The 18,346-nt window shown below is 38.9% G+C and overlaps 1 protein-coding gene across 3 annotated transcripts in view; it reads left to right on the plus strand.

The window, feature by feature from the left end:
- The window catches only part of LOC117424094 (WW domain-containing oxidoreductase-like), a 375,339-nt gene that overhangs the window by 105,957 nt on the left and 251,036 nt on the right, over positions 1 to 18,346 (plus strand). For 2 of the 3 annotated variants that reach the window (XM_034040177.3, XM_058992655.1), the window contains exons 7-8: positions 2,327 to 2,512; positions 5,988 to 6,252. In XM_034040177.3, the coding sequence (XP_033896068.2) occupies positions 2,327 to 2,512; positions 5,988 to 6,252 (451 nt within the window). Of the gene's footprint in view, positions 1 to 2,326; positions 2,513 to 5,987; positions 6,253 to 14,965; positions 15,079 to 18,346 lie in introns of those variants that run through there. The other variant, XM_058992656.1, reaches the window with a different exon arrangement.

Here is an 18,346-nt window from a genome sequence, read left to right on the forward strand (position 1 = left end):
TGCAAACCTTTTACTGATCAGGAGGACTGAAAATCAACAGGCTACCATTGTTCACTCTGTCAAACCAATGGCCTCTTTTCACCCACTAAACCTAAGCAATGGATGCCACAAAGCTTGTGAATACTAAAGGCAGGGGCTCTGTGAAGCCTGGCTTGGATTTGTGGGGCCCTGACCCTAGGCCTCAGAGAAGCTAGTTGTTGCCATTTTTTATCCCTAACCCAGCAGGGTTCTCTGTAGAACCCCAAACAAGATCATAAGCTTGGCGTCAGCGGGATTCAAACGATGCTTTATGACTCACCATGCACTCCTAGTGGCAGTGCTTTTACTAGGGGAACCCCAAAGGAGTCTTCTATTATTATTATAGCATATTTTTTTTTCACTCCAGGGTAAGGACACATAATGCTTTGTAAATATTAAGGCTAACAACTTCACATACAAATAATGTTTAAATTGCAAGTATTACCACTTCAGATATATAAGAATAGACAATTCCCATTGCTTCTTGTTATGGTGGTAGCTATGTTTTACACATGACTAATACTGTAACCGCCATACTGTAACCTATTTCAATGTCCAGTCCCTTGCTGAGGGTAAGATCACACAATAAATCAGTGACTGAGCTTGGACTTCAACCCAGGGTTTTCTGGCACCTGGTTCATGTCTATAACCAAAGAGACATATTGCCTCCGTAAATACTGCATTCTGAAAAGAGTTTTGAGTTACGAATTGCAGTTCAAGTGTTGTACTGTTTTTGTCATTTTCTCAAAGTTTTCTTATGTGTGGCTGTTTTTGGCATGAATCCTTTCTAAGCCGTGGAAAGTAGTTGGAGAACCGAGTAATAGTAGCCTTATATCAGAGGCAGTGTTCATACAGAGAGAATTTTTAATGCTGTTCAGTTCCAGTGCAACCTAAAGGTGAACCTACAATTCCCTTTAATAGTGCAAGAAGGCTCGTTATAGTTAGGCATAACAATTTATAGATTCATTTTCCGGCATCCAGTGTTTAATGAGTTGTATAGGCAGTCTTAAACACAGGGTACACAAATGGCCTGTCGTCCTCATAATTAATTTTAATGAAAGAAATAAAAAAAAATTGGTGGGGTGTATTTAGATTGTTCTGCGTCACTAGTGTAGTTTCTAGCCCACTGGAGTGCTGCTATCACTAGGTAGGATCTGCTTGAAAGTGATGACCAACACAACAGCAGTAATAATGAAATGTATCTTGAGATGAAAAGTTAAAAAATCATGCTTGAACTTCCAACGGCGTGTATATTCTTCTTAAAATTTGTAATGATCTATTTTAAATTTGTGACCGTTTAGGGAGTGGAAGCTTTCTTTTCTATTGCCATGCAAGGATTTTTTAATCCAAAACAGTCAAAAATATGTTTTTAGATTTAAAAGCTTACTTCCTACATTAACTGTTGTACAGTATTGCTAAAGGGGGAGGGGGAGGGGGGGGGGGGGTACAATAACGGCTAGTCAAACACTGGTTTTGTCAATAGGTAAATATATTTCAAGCTTGATGAATTGCATATGTGTATATATACAATCTGCATTATCTCCTATCATATCAACACAGCTAATACATAATTATGATACTGTAACTGCTGTGTCAAAAATTTGGTTCTACAAAATGATGTAACCAAAATGTTAAGGAATTATTCAGAATATTAACATGTTTTCATACTTTTTATTACAAAAATGATCACATGGTGTTTTGGTTTTTTTTAATTGCTATCGTAGGTTAATAGTGTGTACGAATACAAGAAACAACGGAACTCTGTGTTAAAACCAAGACAAGAACCATCTGTAAGGGATGACATTTGCATTGGATGTACTGGTGTTACAAAACTACTAACCTCCCTGTAAGACAGACCTGTTTCTGGCAAATTGTATTGAAAAATATTGAAGGGTATTTTGATTATAAGATCATTACAGATGCAAATCATCATTATCTGATCTGTGATTCCATTAGATCAGTGTTGCTTTCATTTAGTTACACTGGTATTATTAATGATTAATGATTAATGAACTTATTTTTTTCTGTGAGTAAGTTTTAATTACCCATTTTGTTGCAGACTAATGTAAAAATCCAGCGTTCTGACTCTGGTCAGGTAAATGAACATTCCAAGTTGGTCAAGTATCTCAGCACATCAAGACAGTTGGGAAACACAAAATAAACACAAAAACGGAAACTCCTGCACAATCATCCCAACTCCACAGCAGCAATCCTGTTCAGTGTGTTAGCCCATACTGAAACCAGCTTCCTTCACTGACTTCCTTTCTGCTACTGCTGTGGAGTGATTTGATTCTTGTGATCTCCACAGGCCTCTGCACATGCTCATCTGTAATGCGGCTCTGCTGGCTCAGCCATGGCACCTGACAGAAGACGGCCTGGAGTCCACCTTCCAGGTTTGCCACCTGGGCCATTTCTACCTGGTCCAGCTGCTACAGGAAGTGCTGCGCCGCTCTGCTCCTGCCAGGGTTATTGTCGTGTCCTCGGAATCACACAGGTAGGTTACTTTTCTGTCACATTTATAGATTTCCTTCAGAGTGGATTTATTTAGATCTTTATCACAGCGATGATAGAGACTACCGACTTTGAGATACTGGGGTCTATTCAGTTTATTTAAGCTGCAGCATGTTGCTTGATGAACCTTGAGGTTTTTTTCCCCCCATTGTTCACAGGCAGACATGAACTAAAGAGACAGTACTATGAATTGTTGGTTGTTTGATTTGGGAACTTTAATAAGTGGCAGTATTTAGACCCACCAGGTGGGGTTTGGATACATTGAATAGACTCCATTGTCTTCAAATTTGATACACCTTTCATTTTTGGTATTGTTCAAAACGTTTTGTGGTTAGGGGGGTTTGTATGAGGAAAAAGAGCAGGGGCACCCCCTCACAAGCTTTTTTTAAAAGAAAATTTGTATTAATTACTCGCTGTACTGATCATTCAAGAGCAGGACTACAGTCTTGTTGTTCCCAACATCCCTGGCTGGTCACTTTTGGAGATGAGGAATTGATTTTGGCTGGAGATGGAATAAAGATTGATTAAATCAGAATGGCACAGCCTCAATAGATTTGCCGTTCAGTAACCCCAAATGCCTTGCCAAGAACATACTTGGAGTTATTCTAGCAGAAGAAACAATGCAATTAAAGTCTTGTTCAATGAGTTCCAACTGCTTTACTGGGCGTGTAGTGCAGTTATTAGACATATAATCACAACAAGGGTATGGCTACCTCATTGAGTAGGGACTAGCCAGTGCTGTTATAAAGTTTATAGATTCCATCCCTTGAGGGTTAGTGATTTAAGTCAAACATAGTCCTACTGGTCCTGGTTTTACTGAAGCAGTGACAGACCCTTTTCAGGTCCAGCCAGAACTAAATGTAATCACCCATGTACTGTATGTAACACAGTGCAGTATTTCTTATTTACATTTTTTTTTTTTTTTTACCGTAATGACTTCTATTGTAGTAATTCATAGGAGTAACATCTAAATAGTTTTTTTTTTCCAATTAAATAATTATACAGACAACTTAATATCTGAATTCTAATAGAATATCAGAGGAAAAGCAGATATTCCGTTAGTTACAAATGTAGATTTGCAGCAATTATTTTAAAGTGCTGCCTTGCTGTCTTTTACTGCCAGTTTTCAAATTCATAAGAGAGATGTTTTTGGAAACAAGGAAGAGATTGGAATGTGTAATGAGTCCTTACTGAGCTGTGTGCTCAGTATTGGGTTGATGACAGTCTTGGCTGAAGCCAGTGTGCCTGGGAACCCTGTGGCTGCTTTAGTCTTTGTCCTCCAATAGGAGCTGCTGCGGGGCCAGAAAAACTCAGAGTGGATTAAAGATTAGGAAGGGGAGACATGAAAAAGCAACGTAGATTAAAATTACTAACAAAAAAATAAGCTATTAATATATAATAAAATGACTTCCACTGCTGCTACTATATTTCAAACTGATAATCTCTAAATTGCACTGATTGAAGTCTTCTGGGTTTTTATTTTATTTTTGTAAGTTAAGATGTTGACATTTGACCCAAAGTATAGATTATTTTTCTAAGCCTGCTGCCATAAAAACCCTTTCCCAGGGGGACAGGAGAGAGAGAGGGGCTGAGAGAGTATAAGCGAAAGACCAGCCAAGGTTTTAGAATGAAAACTTTATCACTTCCAAACACCAGGGCTTACAGTGTAACTGACACAATGCAGATAGATTTATTCTCCTTCTTACATTAGTTGCAAATGAAATGAAAGGGGAAAGCCACATAAACTATCAGTTAAAAAAAATCCTCTTCCCTCCTCCCTAGTGTTAAAAGGCATGAAACATTATCTAGTAATTAGATGGTAACTCAAATCTATACAGTCTTTTGAGATCAAGCCAGTTTTTGTGAAAGGAAATATTGGAGCGAGATTGGTTCACTGTTTGGGTAAGATAGCAACAGTAGGAGCACCAGTTTCTCTTTGGTCCCAGCAAACTAACACCTGGGGAGACCAGTTAGAATTAATAATAACAGTACAACATTTCAGGACACCACTTTCTCTGTTTTTTTCTGGTCCCAAAAAGGGAAAATAACTAATATAATATTTCATGTGCAGTGTATAAGGGTGTTTCTTTTCTTTTACTATTTAACCAAATTACACGGCTTTTTTTCATTTTTTCATGTGATTGTTGTAAATAATGTTTTATAGAGTATACCAACATACAGTACTGCATATACAGTACATGCATTTAGGGGCTGGACAAGAAATATGAAAATATATGGATATGCCCCCTCAGGTAATTGATTCATATGTTTTGCAAACTTGTCAAGTCAAATGAATTGTTCCCCTACACACTATTGAGAGTGTTGTGGCGGGTGTCTTCAATATCTTGTCCAGTACAATGCAGTACACGCATGCAAACAGTACATATAAATGCCATACTGTACATACAGCTGTCAAGCAAATAACTGCCTATTAGTTTGACAAATAAATATTTTTGCAGAAATATACTGTATATTTTTAAACCATTAATTATAATGAGATTTGATCCAGATAAGCATTGGCGCATAATTTTGAAATTAGGTGAAGTGTTAGCTTGCGGTTGCTTCTGTCACAAACAGTATTTGCAAGGAAGCCACTGTATCTTAGCACAGAGGTCTTACAAAATGCTTAGTGGGAGGTCTGTAGAATTATAGTCATGTAGATTGAGATGGGTGATAATGTGACTTTGTTATATTAAGACTGGTAATGCAACAGCTTGTTGTTCTGGCAACATGTCAAACATCTGGCATTTAACAGCTCCGTCAGAGACAATTAAAGAACATCACGTAGGTTCTTTGATTTGTATTCAGCCGTTTCATTAGTATACTCTGAAAACATTGCCTTCTGCCAAAGCTCATTCCATCTCTGTTTACAGTCATGTGTTTCAAGTTCAGAGTTCCTGCTTCTTTTGGATGTTCAGCCTGATTGTTAAGCTGTGTCCCTGAAGTACTATCTTGGATTGGTACCAGTCAAGTCAGTTTCAAATTCATCTGTCAACACACAGGCCTCTGCTGGTCCCCGAAATACTTGTCTTGTTTATCAGTCTTTCTATAGAAATGTAAATATACATATATAAATATCATTAACATACTAATGCATTACAATGAAGAATCCCTAGCTGAACAATTAGATGACCACAACCAGCAATGGCAACACAATTTTAGTTTTGGAACACAGTGGTGTGGTCTTTATCACGTAACACGCAGGTACAGATATGATACTTTAAAACTGTGTGCAGTAGTTCATGCCATTATAACCTCATTGTTTTGATTATTGCATTTACCATTTGATGATTTTTTTTTTCACTAACATAAACATAACACTGAAAAGATCTTAATGATTGCCTGGGTAGTCCATGATAATTACAGTCCAATTGTGACATATATATGGTGTTTTTTAGTCAAGATGCTTCAGGAAATAGTTTTAAGATTAAACATAAGATATCATTATTGTGTTTCAGGTTTACCAATATTGTGGATCCCAGTGATAAAGTGGCCCTCAAACTTCTCTCTCCTCCAAAGGAGGAGTACTGGTCCATGCTGGCTTACAATCGCGCCAAATTGTGCAACATCCTGTTCTCTAATGAGCTGAACCGTCGTCTGTCCCCTCATGGCGTCACCTCCAATGCACTGCACCCTGGGAATGTCATGTACACCTCCATTCATCGCAGCTGGTGGCTCCTGAGCATCATCTTCTACTTGTCCCGGCCATTCACCAAGTCCATGGTAAGTGAGCAAAAATTCATTATTTCCTGCTTGGTTATCTGCAGCATTGGAGTCCACTTTTAGATTTAATTGGTTAATAGCTATTTATATTAGAATTGGTTAATTCTTTCAGTTTAGACTGTGGTTCCTAGTATTTGTTGGATTTTTGTGCTTCATATTGGGGTAATTTCAAATGAAATTGTCCGGTGTTGGCTGCTCAGGTAACAAAGCAATAGTTTGGAAGAAACTCAATAATTTTTTTTACCACGTGTAGAAAAAAATACACCTCATTTAGTAAGTAGTAGACAAAAAAATGGAAACACCAATGTAAAGTCACTTAATAGGGCGTTGGGCCACTATGGTATCCCACTCTGTGGAGTTCTCGGCAGACCGTTTTTGATGAAACTGGCTGCTCGCGCCCCAGGTTGAAATTTGCAGTCAATTGATCTGCAGTTGCTCGCCTGTTTTGCCTTGCACTTTGAATTAATGCACGGATATCACGATCCTGGAGTATGCGCTTCGTCCCACTGTTGCCCTTTGCTGATGATGTCTTTCCCTCGGAGTTCCATGCCGACATCACCTTGGACACCGTTGCTCATGAAACATCAGCAAGTTGAGCTGTCTTGGTCACTGAAGCTCCTGTCAAACGAAGCTCCTGCCAAACGCGCCCCAAAAATCACCCCTGGTCTCCTCTTGCAGCCATGCTCGCCATAATTATAGGCAACCAGACCTGTCCAACATTTTTATAGATGACCCTAAGCATGCTGGGATATTATTTGCTTAAATAACGCATGAGTCACACCTGTGTGGAAGCCCTTGCTTTCAATATACTTGGTGTCCCTCATTTACCCAGGTGTTTCCATTTTTTTGTCCACTACCTGTATGCCAACGTTAGAGCAAGAACAGCAAGGGTTTTTAGTACTGTAACGAATCTCTGTGATGTCCTCTATGGTATTATTTGACATAAAACATTGATGTTTTTGTGGTCTTTTAACTTGGTGTGAAAGGTTATAATGACACACAGAGCTGTAGAAATAAGTCATCAATTTTACCCATCATCTATCGCCTCTGTTTGACCAATGGACGGGACTGATTGGTGTGTCTTACAAGGAGTGACAATTGTTTTATTTTTTTATCCATAATCCCTGTCCGCATCTTTCCAAATGTTATGTACTGTACTGTATTGTGTACATTGATCTTGGCGTGAACCTAAATCTCCTCTCCTACTTCTCAAATGTGAGTGCACAAAAGTGAGAATTTATTATATTGGTTGTTTTTCATGGATCTGCTACTGTCTTGCTGTTAACGATTGAAATATTTTTGGGTGGAAGATATGTGCTGTAGGTTGACCGTAAACCCCCAAGTATTAAAGTAGATGTAAACCAACAACTGGTTTTCAGAATATAATGCCCCCTTGTCATGTTTTACATAGAGGTGTAATGAGCTGCAAGGATTGGTCTACATGTTCTCTCTCTCTCTCTCTCTCTCTCTCTCTCTCTGTCTCGGGTGGGCAACAGTATGAAAATTGTATATTGAAAATTGTGCACTTATTTCGATATCGATAATATCGAAGTCTTCCAAAACACAAAAATATAATAACACAATTGCAATATCAATGATTTATAGACTGATATTTACATATGAAAAGCAATAACTTACTTTAACTTAGTGGTGCTTTGCTTCACAGTATCCATGGAGAAAAACAAGGTCTTGTTATATTGTTTAACTATTCCATCATTAGCCACCTCAAAACCGAAATATTTCTATACTTCACTGCGCGCAGACTTTAATTGAATCATCAGCTGCTCTGCTGTATATGCAGACTCAAGTATGGTGTAATGACACATTTTGCATTATCTTGAGATATGTTTTGATGTTTTAAAAGTGCAAAAAGGATGGCCAATGGTGCTTCTGCAGCATGCAAATAACATAGCTACCGCTGTGACTACAAAGGGGAGTTATTGTGTTTAAATCGATGTATTTCTTTCAATTGTACCTATCTTTTTAAAAACGTGTAATTAGTTTCAGCATTGTGCTATTAAACTGTTTCAGTTAGCGTATACTGTTTGCGTGTCATTATAATTACATTAGCGCATAGTCAGTTTATAAATGTACTCTCTAAACTGATCCAATGATTTTTTTTCTGCTACGTGTTTGTAGTGCCAAATAAAGATAAGGTGACCGCAGAAACCAGCATAAGGGCCCATTGTTTTAGATCTTGAAGAAGAATGAGAAGCTGCATAGTTTAAGAGTAGGGTGTAAAGTTCAGAGTTCCAGTTTTGGTATGTATAGGATTTTTTGTATATTAATCAAAAATAAACTTGATTATACTGTGTTTGTATTTTTAGCAGTATTAGCAATAAAAAGTATATCTCTGCGAGCGTATTGTGATTATTATTATTTTTTTAATCCTACTATATCGCAATATGGAAATTATTTGATATTATATCAAAATATCGATATTGGTGCCCATCCCTAATATATATAGATAGATATACACACAGTAGATGCCGGTTATTAGCAACCCTGATAAAGACAACTTTCAGTTATTAACAACATTTTCTCAGGAACCAATCCCGTCCCATAGACTTTAATGTTAATGGAATTCTCATATTAGCAACTGCACGCCACTTATTGACAACTTTATTACTAGTTGCCAGTGCTACAGAGTGCACTTGCATGATTTATGCACATTAAAAGTGTGTTCTTTAGAATTGATTGCAAGTACAACACATATTTTTTGTGTTTGCTTTACTCATTGTAAGGACAATTGTAGTACATCGTTGTGTAGTGCTATTTAAGCCTACTCCTTTTTGTTTGTTTTACATAAGTGTGAAGTAAACAGTTCTATGTTTGGGTATTTTGTGTTTCTCATGTTAATTTTTTAACACTAACATTTAAAACATATGTATTTCAGTGCCATATTTGTACAACTACAGTGTATATCGTTGTTCTATATAAATACACTTGAAAACGGGCTTTTCACTTATTGGCAACTTTCGGTTAATGACAACTTTTTGCTGGAGATCGAGAGATTATTAATAAGTGGCATCTACTGTATATATAATGGTGTTATTAGGCCATGTAGTGTTATCACGCGGCTATGTTCCAATACTTCATTCAGACAAATATTTTTCTTGGCAGGTCATGGAGCATGAAAGGAATATCATGTGTTAGAGCAGCGAGAACTTAGCAGATGTTGCAGGGAACCAAGATTTTGTTTTTCTTTTTAGAAAATCTTTGCACTTCAGAAAGGGCCAGGTTTCATAGAAGCGTTGAGACTATTCAGTTACGCTTTCCGGCTGCTTGTCAGTGCCAACCATTGTGCTGCAGCTTTCACAGATGCGTTTCTCCTCTGCAATTTTTCCATGGATGGGAATAAAATACTACTCCAGTTTCAAAGGCATAAATAATCTGAAGACAAGCACGACGCTGTCCAACAGTGTATCTTGAAGGGGACAGCAGAGATCTGTTTTAAAGGCCCCCTCAGGGCCAGGAACACATAACCCCTGTGGAAGAGTGGGCTTTATTTGAGCATTCTTATTTATACAAGTTCTTTGACGAATGTACTGCTCAAACAATTGTATTGACATCTATGGAGAATGAAGGCCGAACTCTATGTATTGGGCCACACTAAAAGGGTTGATTCTTATGCTACCTCTATATCCATCCAATCTTTTTGGTATCTTAGAGGGAGGGAACCAGTAGGGATAATTGGTAGTGTTGTGACGTGGACCACAACTGTGTAATACAAACGTTAGGTTACTTACCGTAACCCTGGTTCCCTGAAAGAGAAGACGACCACCAATATTAAGTATGGGATATTCTCTGCCCTAGAGGTAGGTTAATACTGAGCTCTCTATATCAGAGCTGCCGAAGGCCCCTTCTTGTGATGACGCACTCGGTCCCGCCTACCGAGGGTACAAAACCGTCACTCACTGGAAGATCTCCCTCTTTTTCCGCCGAACCCGTGAGGGCGACCGGAGCGACCTCATGGTTGGTGGTTGTCTTCTCTTTCACGGAACCAGGGTTATGGTAAGTAACCTAACGTTCCCTTTGTAGTCGAAGACGACCACCAACATTAAGTATGGGAGAATGTATACCAGAGCCGTCGCGAGGGAGAAGGAACGGCAGCATATGAGGGACGCACAAGCGCTGTTGTGTTATCCTCTTGTGGGATACTGGCGTTACAAGCCGTACAGGCATGGAACCCCGGCATGGGTCTGTTCTTGTTTAACATAGTTCCACTTTTTTTTTTTAGGAACTAATGTGCAACAGACTAGGCCTGCACTGTACCGTGCGGCACCACGAGGTATGCGCTAGCAGTGCAGTGCCTACGCAATGAGAGCAACGTGCACAGCACTGCTCGCCTCGAATGTTCCAGACACCTTGCGCAGCGGTAGCGTAAACTGCGTACTCTGCGCTCTGTGCGTAACTTTTGGGAAGGAGCAACGAACACCTGCGCGTTGTATGCGCTGTGAATATCGTTCTGCGTACACTGCGTACTGGGAACCAAGTACCGTGTGCGTTAAGCTCCTACACTGGCGTTGGATAATACGCAGCCTATGCCAAGAGAATCAGGCTATGCGTGTGCCCCGGTACCGCAGCACCGGAGAGGACGTTACGCAAAGTGCGTACCCAGACCAGGTGGTCAATACTCACACCTGGTCAGCGCAAAACGTGTACCGGGGGGGACAGAGGCCGAAGCCGCAGTGGGTGAAGTTTGTGTCAAGCAAAAATTACAGTTTATAAGAAGGAAGAAAAGGAGTGAGAGCACACCGAACGCACATGAACCGACACACCATAGCGGTCAGGTTCGGCCGGCGACTCTGCTCGGACGGGGATACGGTAGTACCTAGCCCCGAGGAAGGGAGCGCGGCTGGGTCATTCGACAGCGGGGATACGGCAGGCCAAGCCCCGAGGAGGATACTTGTGTAGCTCTCTATAGGAAAAGACAACTCACTTGCGGGTGGCTGCACAGACAGCCGCTCACATACAGCAGACAGCAAAGAGAGAGCGGCCCACAAGGGGGGCCGCTGAAAGACAGAAAGACAAAAAACTCGGTCTTTTTCAAGAGTCGTTGATTCCAGAAACGCGGCAAGCCAGCTTTCAGCACGAATGCTAGGAACTACAACCGACCCGAATCGACTCGAGGGCTCTTCCTATCAACACGCTCAGTTCTAGACACAGAGGTCCTACCTTACCATCTTGAGAAGGAAAAAGAGGGAGATCTTCCGGTGAGTCACGGTTTTGTATCCCTTGGTAGGCGGGACCGAGTGCGTCATCACAGGAAGGGGCCTTCGGCAGCTCTGATATAGAGAGCTCAGTATTACCTACCTCTAGGGCAGGGAATATCCCATACTTAATGTTGGTGGTCGTCTTCGACTTGAAAGGGAACTGGTTAACCTTCCATGACAGAAGCCCTCAAACAGATTTTAGCTGGAAATTCCTTTATAGCTTGTGTCTTAAGCCTCATATATCATCGCTGTATGAAAGTCATTAATTTATATATATATATATATTTTTTTTTAATAATTTGTGTGTCCAATCATTTTACTCTTGTTTACTCCACGATTTGCTAAAACCTGTGTATCGACTGTTTACCTGTTTCACATGACAAACCTGAGCAGCAGATATTCTGAATTACTGAACCCTAGAGGTGAGGCCCGGCCTGGCTGCTCCCTATCTGACCTTGTCTGGTGCCTGACATGTTGGGGCACAGATTTTCCTCCTCAGCTCATGTGAGGGCAAAGGCCAAAGCAGTGATCCCTATGGGTCCCCAGCCAAAATAGGCAACTTGCTGTGTCCGTGATTTAAACCAGCAAACTCCTGATTGCATGACTCTCCCCACACACCATTACTGGTTCAGCCAGTAAGGAACATTTTATATCTGTACTTTTCTAGATTCCCCATATCTTACAAGCATCATCTGTATTTCTGGAGGATTATGGCAAAAAAAGCAGGCAGTTGGGGATGGGATTCTAAATGGTTAAAAGTAGAAGTACATTGTTTATAAAATCTGCATATTCGTATTTGAAATATGTTCTTCTTCATGGCCAGAACAAGTACACTTAGCATGCCATCTTATCTTCACTGGTTTGACATACAATTTAAAAATTGCTTTGTTCGTCACAATATTCTTTCAAGTCCTTTGTAGTTTCCAATTCAGGTTATTGTAATTAGGATTGAAATCTAGATAGAACCCAGAAATCTCAGTGGCAGTTACCATTATCGTATTTTATGTGCCTTCTACAAAAAAATAAATAAATAAACATTATGCAAACTACTATGCTTACTAAATGCAACACTGTGAAGTTAACAATGATGGAAGATAAGTAAACAAATAATTGGCATATATTTCATGACTGATGGTCACTGAGGCATGGAAAAATCACCAAGCTTATATTTGCTTGAGTAATACTGTATGTCAAGACCTTTTCTTTTTTTTCCAGGTAGGAGTAAGTAATAGTGAAATTAGGTTATAAAATTGTCCTCCTCTGTACAGTATATGAAGCCGTATCTATGAATGCCAAATCTTTCCTTGTACAAAATTCTCTTTTTGTCATGACAGGCTAATAAAACCACCTTCAATGCTTAATTGTACACAATTCACACCATATATGACAAATTAACTGGGCATAAGGGTAAAATTAGTTGGCAGGTTGTCTGGTCGGGTATTTACGTCTAGGTACTGCATTGTGACTTATAGTATCAATTATTTCTTAGTATCTCTTGATAGAGAAATTTGAAAAAATCTGAAAGTTGCTTTTTCAACATAATTACATGGTGGCTTCTTTACAAACAATATACTCAATAGGTTATTATTACTATTATTATTATTATTATTATTATTATTATTATTATTATTATTATTAGTAGTAGTAGTAGTAGTAGTAGTAGTCGTCTTGGTAGTATCATCATCAGTATGAGCATCATCATAAATAGGTAGAATTGCTTTTCATTTTAAAATAATAAAAATGAATTGGCATTGCTTTTAATACATAGCTTTAGCTAACCCCAGGCTCTGGGCTTCATAACAGAGATTCATGGAATTTTAGGTGGAGGTTTGATCAGGTAGTATGAAACACACAGGTGCCTGCAGTTGGATTGCTTGTATTAATGAAAGCGGTAGAGACTTTTTTTTTAAGGTCAGGTATATTTGTTATGTCTGAAGTATAATAGAAATTTACGATTGGATAACTTGGCTTTCTCGCTTTTATTGCTTTTCCTCAAGATGTCAGTTACGAGCAGGAAACCTTTTTGCTTTTCTTGGCCGAGTTCTGACTCTGTTGGGCATCTGATTATTTTTAAAGTGCTGCATGTCCACTTTTGATTCACAAAGTCTTTATCAGCCCCCTCTTTTCTCTTTTCTTTGCATTTACCATGTGTTGGTGACTGGTTTTAATGTTAAGCCTCCTCCCTCGACCATAATCACCCTTTTCTTTCTTTATAAATGCCATACCACATAAAACAGTACGGCCAGTCGGCTTCCCATGTCTGCCCTGCTTTAATCATCACCATTGACAGAACGTACCGCTTTCTTAAGGAGGCCAGATTAATCTCACCAGAATGTATGGTGTTTATTCAGCTGGAGATCTTATTTATTTGAGGTATCAAGAAAGAAAATCTCTTGAGACTTAACAAAAAAAGGGAGAGTGTAAACTTGGAGTAACGTCCAAGTAATAAAGGGTTCTGCCTTTTTAAGTGCTCAGCCATAAATGGGCAGGGAGCCTCCAAGGAAAATACAGTATATCAAAGCTAAACCTTGCTCAAGGACTCTGCCCGCTATTTCCACTGTTTACCTTCAACCCAGGTCATTTTCAGTGGCTGCTGCACCTCAATTTACACATCTTTCTTTCTTTTTTAATGTTTTTATTTCTTGCTGTTTTAATTTCTTTATTTTTTTTTTGTGCCAAACATTGCCGTAATGGTTTGGAAGCCAAATGGCTGATTTAAAGGCTTTATGTTCTAAAGCCCCTTTAACACTTTCAGCACTGCAGCCCTATATACAGGTCTATGCAAGGTAACTCCGCTCAAAATGGCAGACTAATCAAGTAGTATTGGAAAGATAACCCCACTCAGAACAGCAGACCAGTAGATTAATATGTGTATCTATGTCCTGTTTTTAAATCCGTCACCGTCAACGTTACCATGTCCCTTTTGTAATTTAGATGAACAACACATGTTTTGCAGTATTCAGCTTGACAATGTAAAGTATTCCTGGACTGTTTTGCAGTGTCCAATAAATTGTCCAGTTGTATTATTTCTGGTCTATTTTTGATCAAACAGTCCACATGTAATCAAGGGGAATTTGGGCATTTTTGTTCTGATCAACCATTAAAAGATGAACAGTCTGTTTGCCACATTTTTTTTTATTGCATGCAGATTGTTAGGTTGTCAAAGTCCTTCATTGTGCTGACTTATAAGGGTAAAAATAATTTTCACAGAAGGACAGTGAGGTCTTTGAGAGAAAGAGTAAAGGATGAAAGTATGAGGTGACACAATTAGATCAGTTGTAACGAAAGCCTCAATCGCTCTTTCATCTCGTTTACGGTGTTTTCTCATCTGTATTTCATAAGTTGGTCAAAAAGTAGAGGAACATTTTCATGTTATACAACCATTCTCACCAAAACCACAGGTTAAACATTTCCTGGAAAAAAAAAAAAAACATCAAAAGAAAGTATTAGGTCACAGCTTTCTTAGCTAATTGTGTGAATTCTTCCCTCCATTTCAGAATGGCCTTATTGTGGGAGGAAACCAGACCCTTTGAAGCCTTCGCATGACAAACATCAAAAAAGAATCGTAAAATACAAAACCATCAAATGTACAGTAAAATAATTACCATATATTGCGGCTTGAAGCTTTAAATAAGGGTTTATACAGTGTTCTATGTGTTCAAAGAGATCATCTAAAGTAACATTAATAAATCATTTTATAACTACATTAGTTTTTTTGCTGTTGGTTTCCAAAAGTCATTGTCTTGACATTTAGTGAAAAACTGTTTGTAGAGCACCTTGGTACAAATTTGACAAGATACATGGGTAGCATGAAACCTTTTTCCAGTAAGGAATCCTGTGTGTGGACCTGAAAGCATTTCTATCTCATGTGACTTGGTGTCCTAATCATTTAACATGCAATAACATACAGCAAATGTGTATTTTAGGTCATCAGTCCTTTGCTCTTACCAGTCAATGAAACATAGAAAGGTACAGATACATTAATTTACCAATGACAAATGTACCTTGAATAAGCAACCACAAAGTTAAGTTGTTTCTTGTTTTTGGAGTCAGAGAACTGAATCTTATTAACTACAGTCACATTTAAGTCATGCAGTATGAAAACAAAACCTTAAAATGATGATGATATAATAATAATAATAATATTTTTAAAAACAATATCTTATATGATTGTGCCAGTGCACCCTATTGTCAAATATTTTGTTAATGCTTCACTGCTGTGCTTCTTACTTGCTAAAAGGTTTACAGTAGATACAGTGCCTTGCGAAAGTATTCGGCCCCCTTGAACTTTGCGACCTTTTGCCACATTTCAGGCTTCAAACATAAAGATATGAAACTAATTTTTTGTGAAGAATCAACAACAAGTGGGGCACAATCATGAAGTGGAACGAAATTTATTGGATATTTCAAACTTTTTTAACAAATAAAAACTGAAAAATTGGGCGTGCAAAATTATTCAGCCCCCTTAAGTTAATACTTTGTAGCGCCACCTTTTGCTGCGATTACAGCTGTAAGTCGCTTGGGGTATGTCTCTATCAGTTTTGCACATCGAGAGACTGAAATTTTTGCCCATTCCTCCTTGCAAAACAGCTCGAGCTCAGTGAGGTTGGATGGAGAGCATTTGTGAACAGCAGTTTTCAGTACTTTCCACAGATTCTCGATTGGATTCAGGTCTGGACTTTGACTTGGCCATTCTAACACCTGGATATGTTTATTTGTGAACCATTCCATTGTAGATTTTGCTTTATGTTTTGGATCATTGTCTTGTTGGAAGACAAATCTCCGTCCCAGTCTCAGGTCTTTTGCAGACTCCATCAGGTTTTCTTCCAGAATGGTCCTGTATTTGGCTCCATCCATCTTCCCATCAATTTTAACCATCTTCCCTGTCCCTGCTGAAGAAAAGCAGGCCCAAACCATGATGCTGCCACCACCATGTTTGACAGTGGGGATGGTGTGTTCAGGGTGATGAGCTGTGTTGCTTTTACGCCAAACATAACGTTTTGCATTGTTGCCAAAAAGTTCGATTTTGGTTTCATCTGACCAGAGCACCTTCTTCCACATGTTTGGTGTGTCTCCCAGGTGGCTTGTGGCAAACTGTAAACGACACTTTTTATGGATATCTTTAAGAAATGGCTTTCTTCTTGCCACTCTTCCATAAAGGCCAGATTTGTGCAGTATACGACTGATTGTTGTCCTATGGACAGAGTCTCCCACCTCAGCTGTAGATCTCTGCAGTTCATCCAGAGTGATCATGGGCCTCTTGGCTGCATCTCTGATCAGTCTTCTCCTTGTATGAGCTGAAAGTTTAGAGGGACGGCCAGGTCTTGGTAGATTTGCAGTGGTCTGATACTCCTTCCATTTCAATATTATCGCTTGCACAGTGCTCCTTGGGATGTTTAAAGCTTGGGAAATCTTTTTGTATCCAAATCCGGCTTTAAACTTCTCCACAACAGTATCTCGGACCTGCCTGGTGTGTTCCTTGTTCTTCTTGATGCTCTCTGCGCTTTAAACGGACCTCTGAGACTATCACAGTGCAGGTGCATTTATACGGAGACTTGATTACACACAGGTGGATTCTATTTATCATCATTAGTCATTTAGGTCAACATTGGATCATTCAGAGATCCTCACTGAACTTCTGGAGAGAGTTTGCTGCACTGAAAGTAAAGGGGCTGAATAATTTTGCACGCCCAATTTTTCAGTTTTTTATTTGTTAAAAAAGTTTGAAATATCCAATAAATTTCGTTCCACTTCATGATTGTGTCCCACTTGTTGTTGATTCTTCACAAAAAATTACAGTTTCATATCTTTATGTTTGAAGCCTGAAATGTGGCAAAAGGTCGCAAAGTTCAAGGGGGCCGAATACTTTCGCAAGGCACTGTAACTCATGTTAACGTATACTTGCACTGATACATGCTACATAGTACCAGATAGGCACAATGGCTCATACATGGGTACAGTATATGCTGTTTTCTGTGAAACTGCACAGTTACTTCTTTGGTTTTTTTTTAATAGCACATGCACTTATGTAGTATAAGCAGCTGAAGATGAGTGCAAATGCAAGATGTGGGGGCGAAGATGTTCATAAATATGCATTACGAGACAACAGCATAGTAAGTTGTGATAGTGAAATTGAACCTACCGTAGTGAACAATGATCTTATATAAACGCGTGTGCCTGTCTGTGTGATACTGCTCTTTCTACCAGCACTTGCATGTGCATTGTTATGAGATGGAACATAAATAGCTTATCCTCTGAGCGATGGTTCCTGGCTACAGCATTACAAAAGGGGAGCATTGCATTTAAAACATATAGTTCCGTCATCTTAATGAAAAAAAAGAGATACTCAATTTAAAAAAGTAGATGTTCTTAATTAATTATAAAGAGTAGTTTTAAAGTGTTGACTCTGCTGTTTGCCAATTACATTGCTGTAGATATTAGTCAAGGGTCCACACAGAGTCCCTAAAGCTCAACTGAAGCTCTTGTTTAAAGCTGGATGGTGATAAAACCCAATAAGTGCACCTCCTTTATAAATTCCTGTCCTGCCGCAGCTCCTGACATTAAGGCGCTTAATAAAACAGTGATATTATTTCATTTCTTGGTTACAGTGGTGTGAAGATGGTATCATTTTAATTGCTTGTACACGGCTAGTCGGATCCTTGGAGATTACATTAGGCTGCAAGCATAAGCATATTGTAGACAGGAGAAGACCACAAAAATATTAAGCCTGGGTATTAAGGTCTGCTGTATGGAGTACATTATTTTATTTTCACTTTAAATATTGGAAATGATTTATAGTTATTCCTTTATACTCATTCTCAGCATGTCAAATAAATAAACTAGTAGATTATAATAAAAAATATAGTTGGCATTCGGTT

This window comes from Acipenser ruthenus, chromosome 19 (genome assembly GCF_902713425.1).
Source record: "Acipenser ruthenus chromosome 19, fAciRut3.2 maternal haplotype, whole genome shotgun sequence".
Lineage (NCBI taxonomy): Eukaryota > Metazoa > Chordata > Actinopteri > Acipenseriformes > Acipenseridae > Acipenser > Acipenser ruthenus.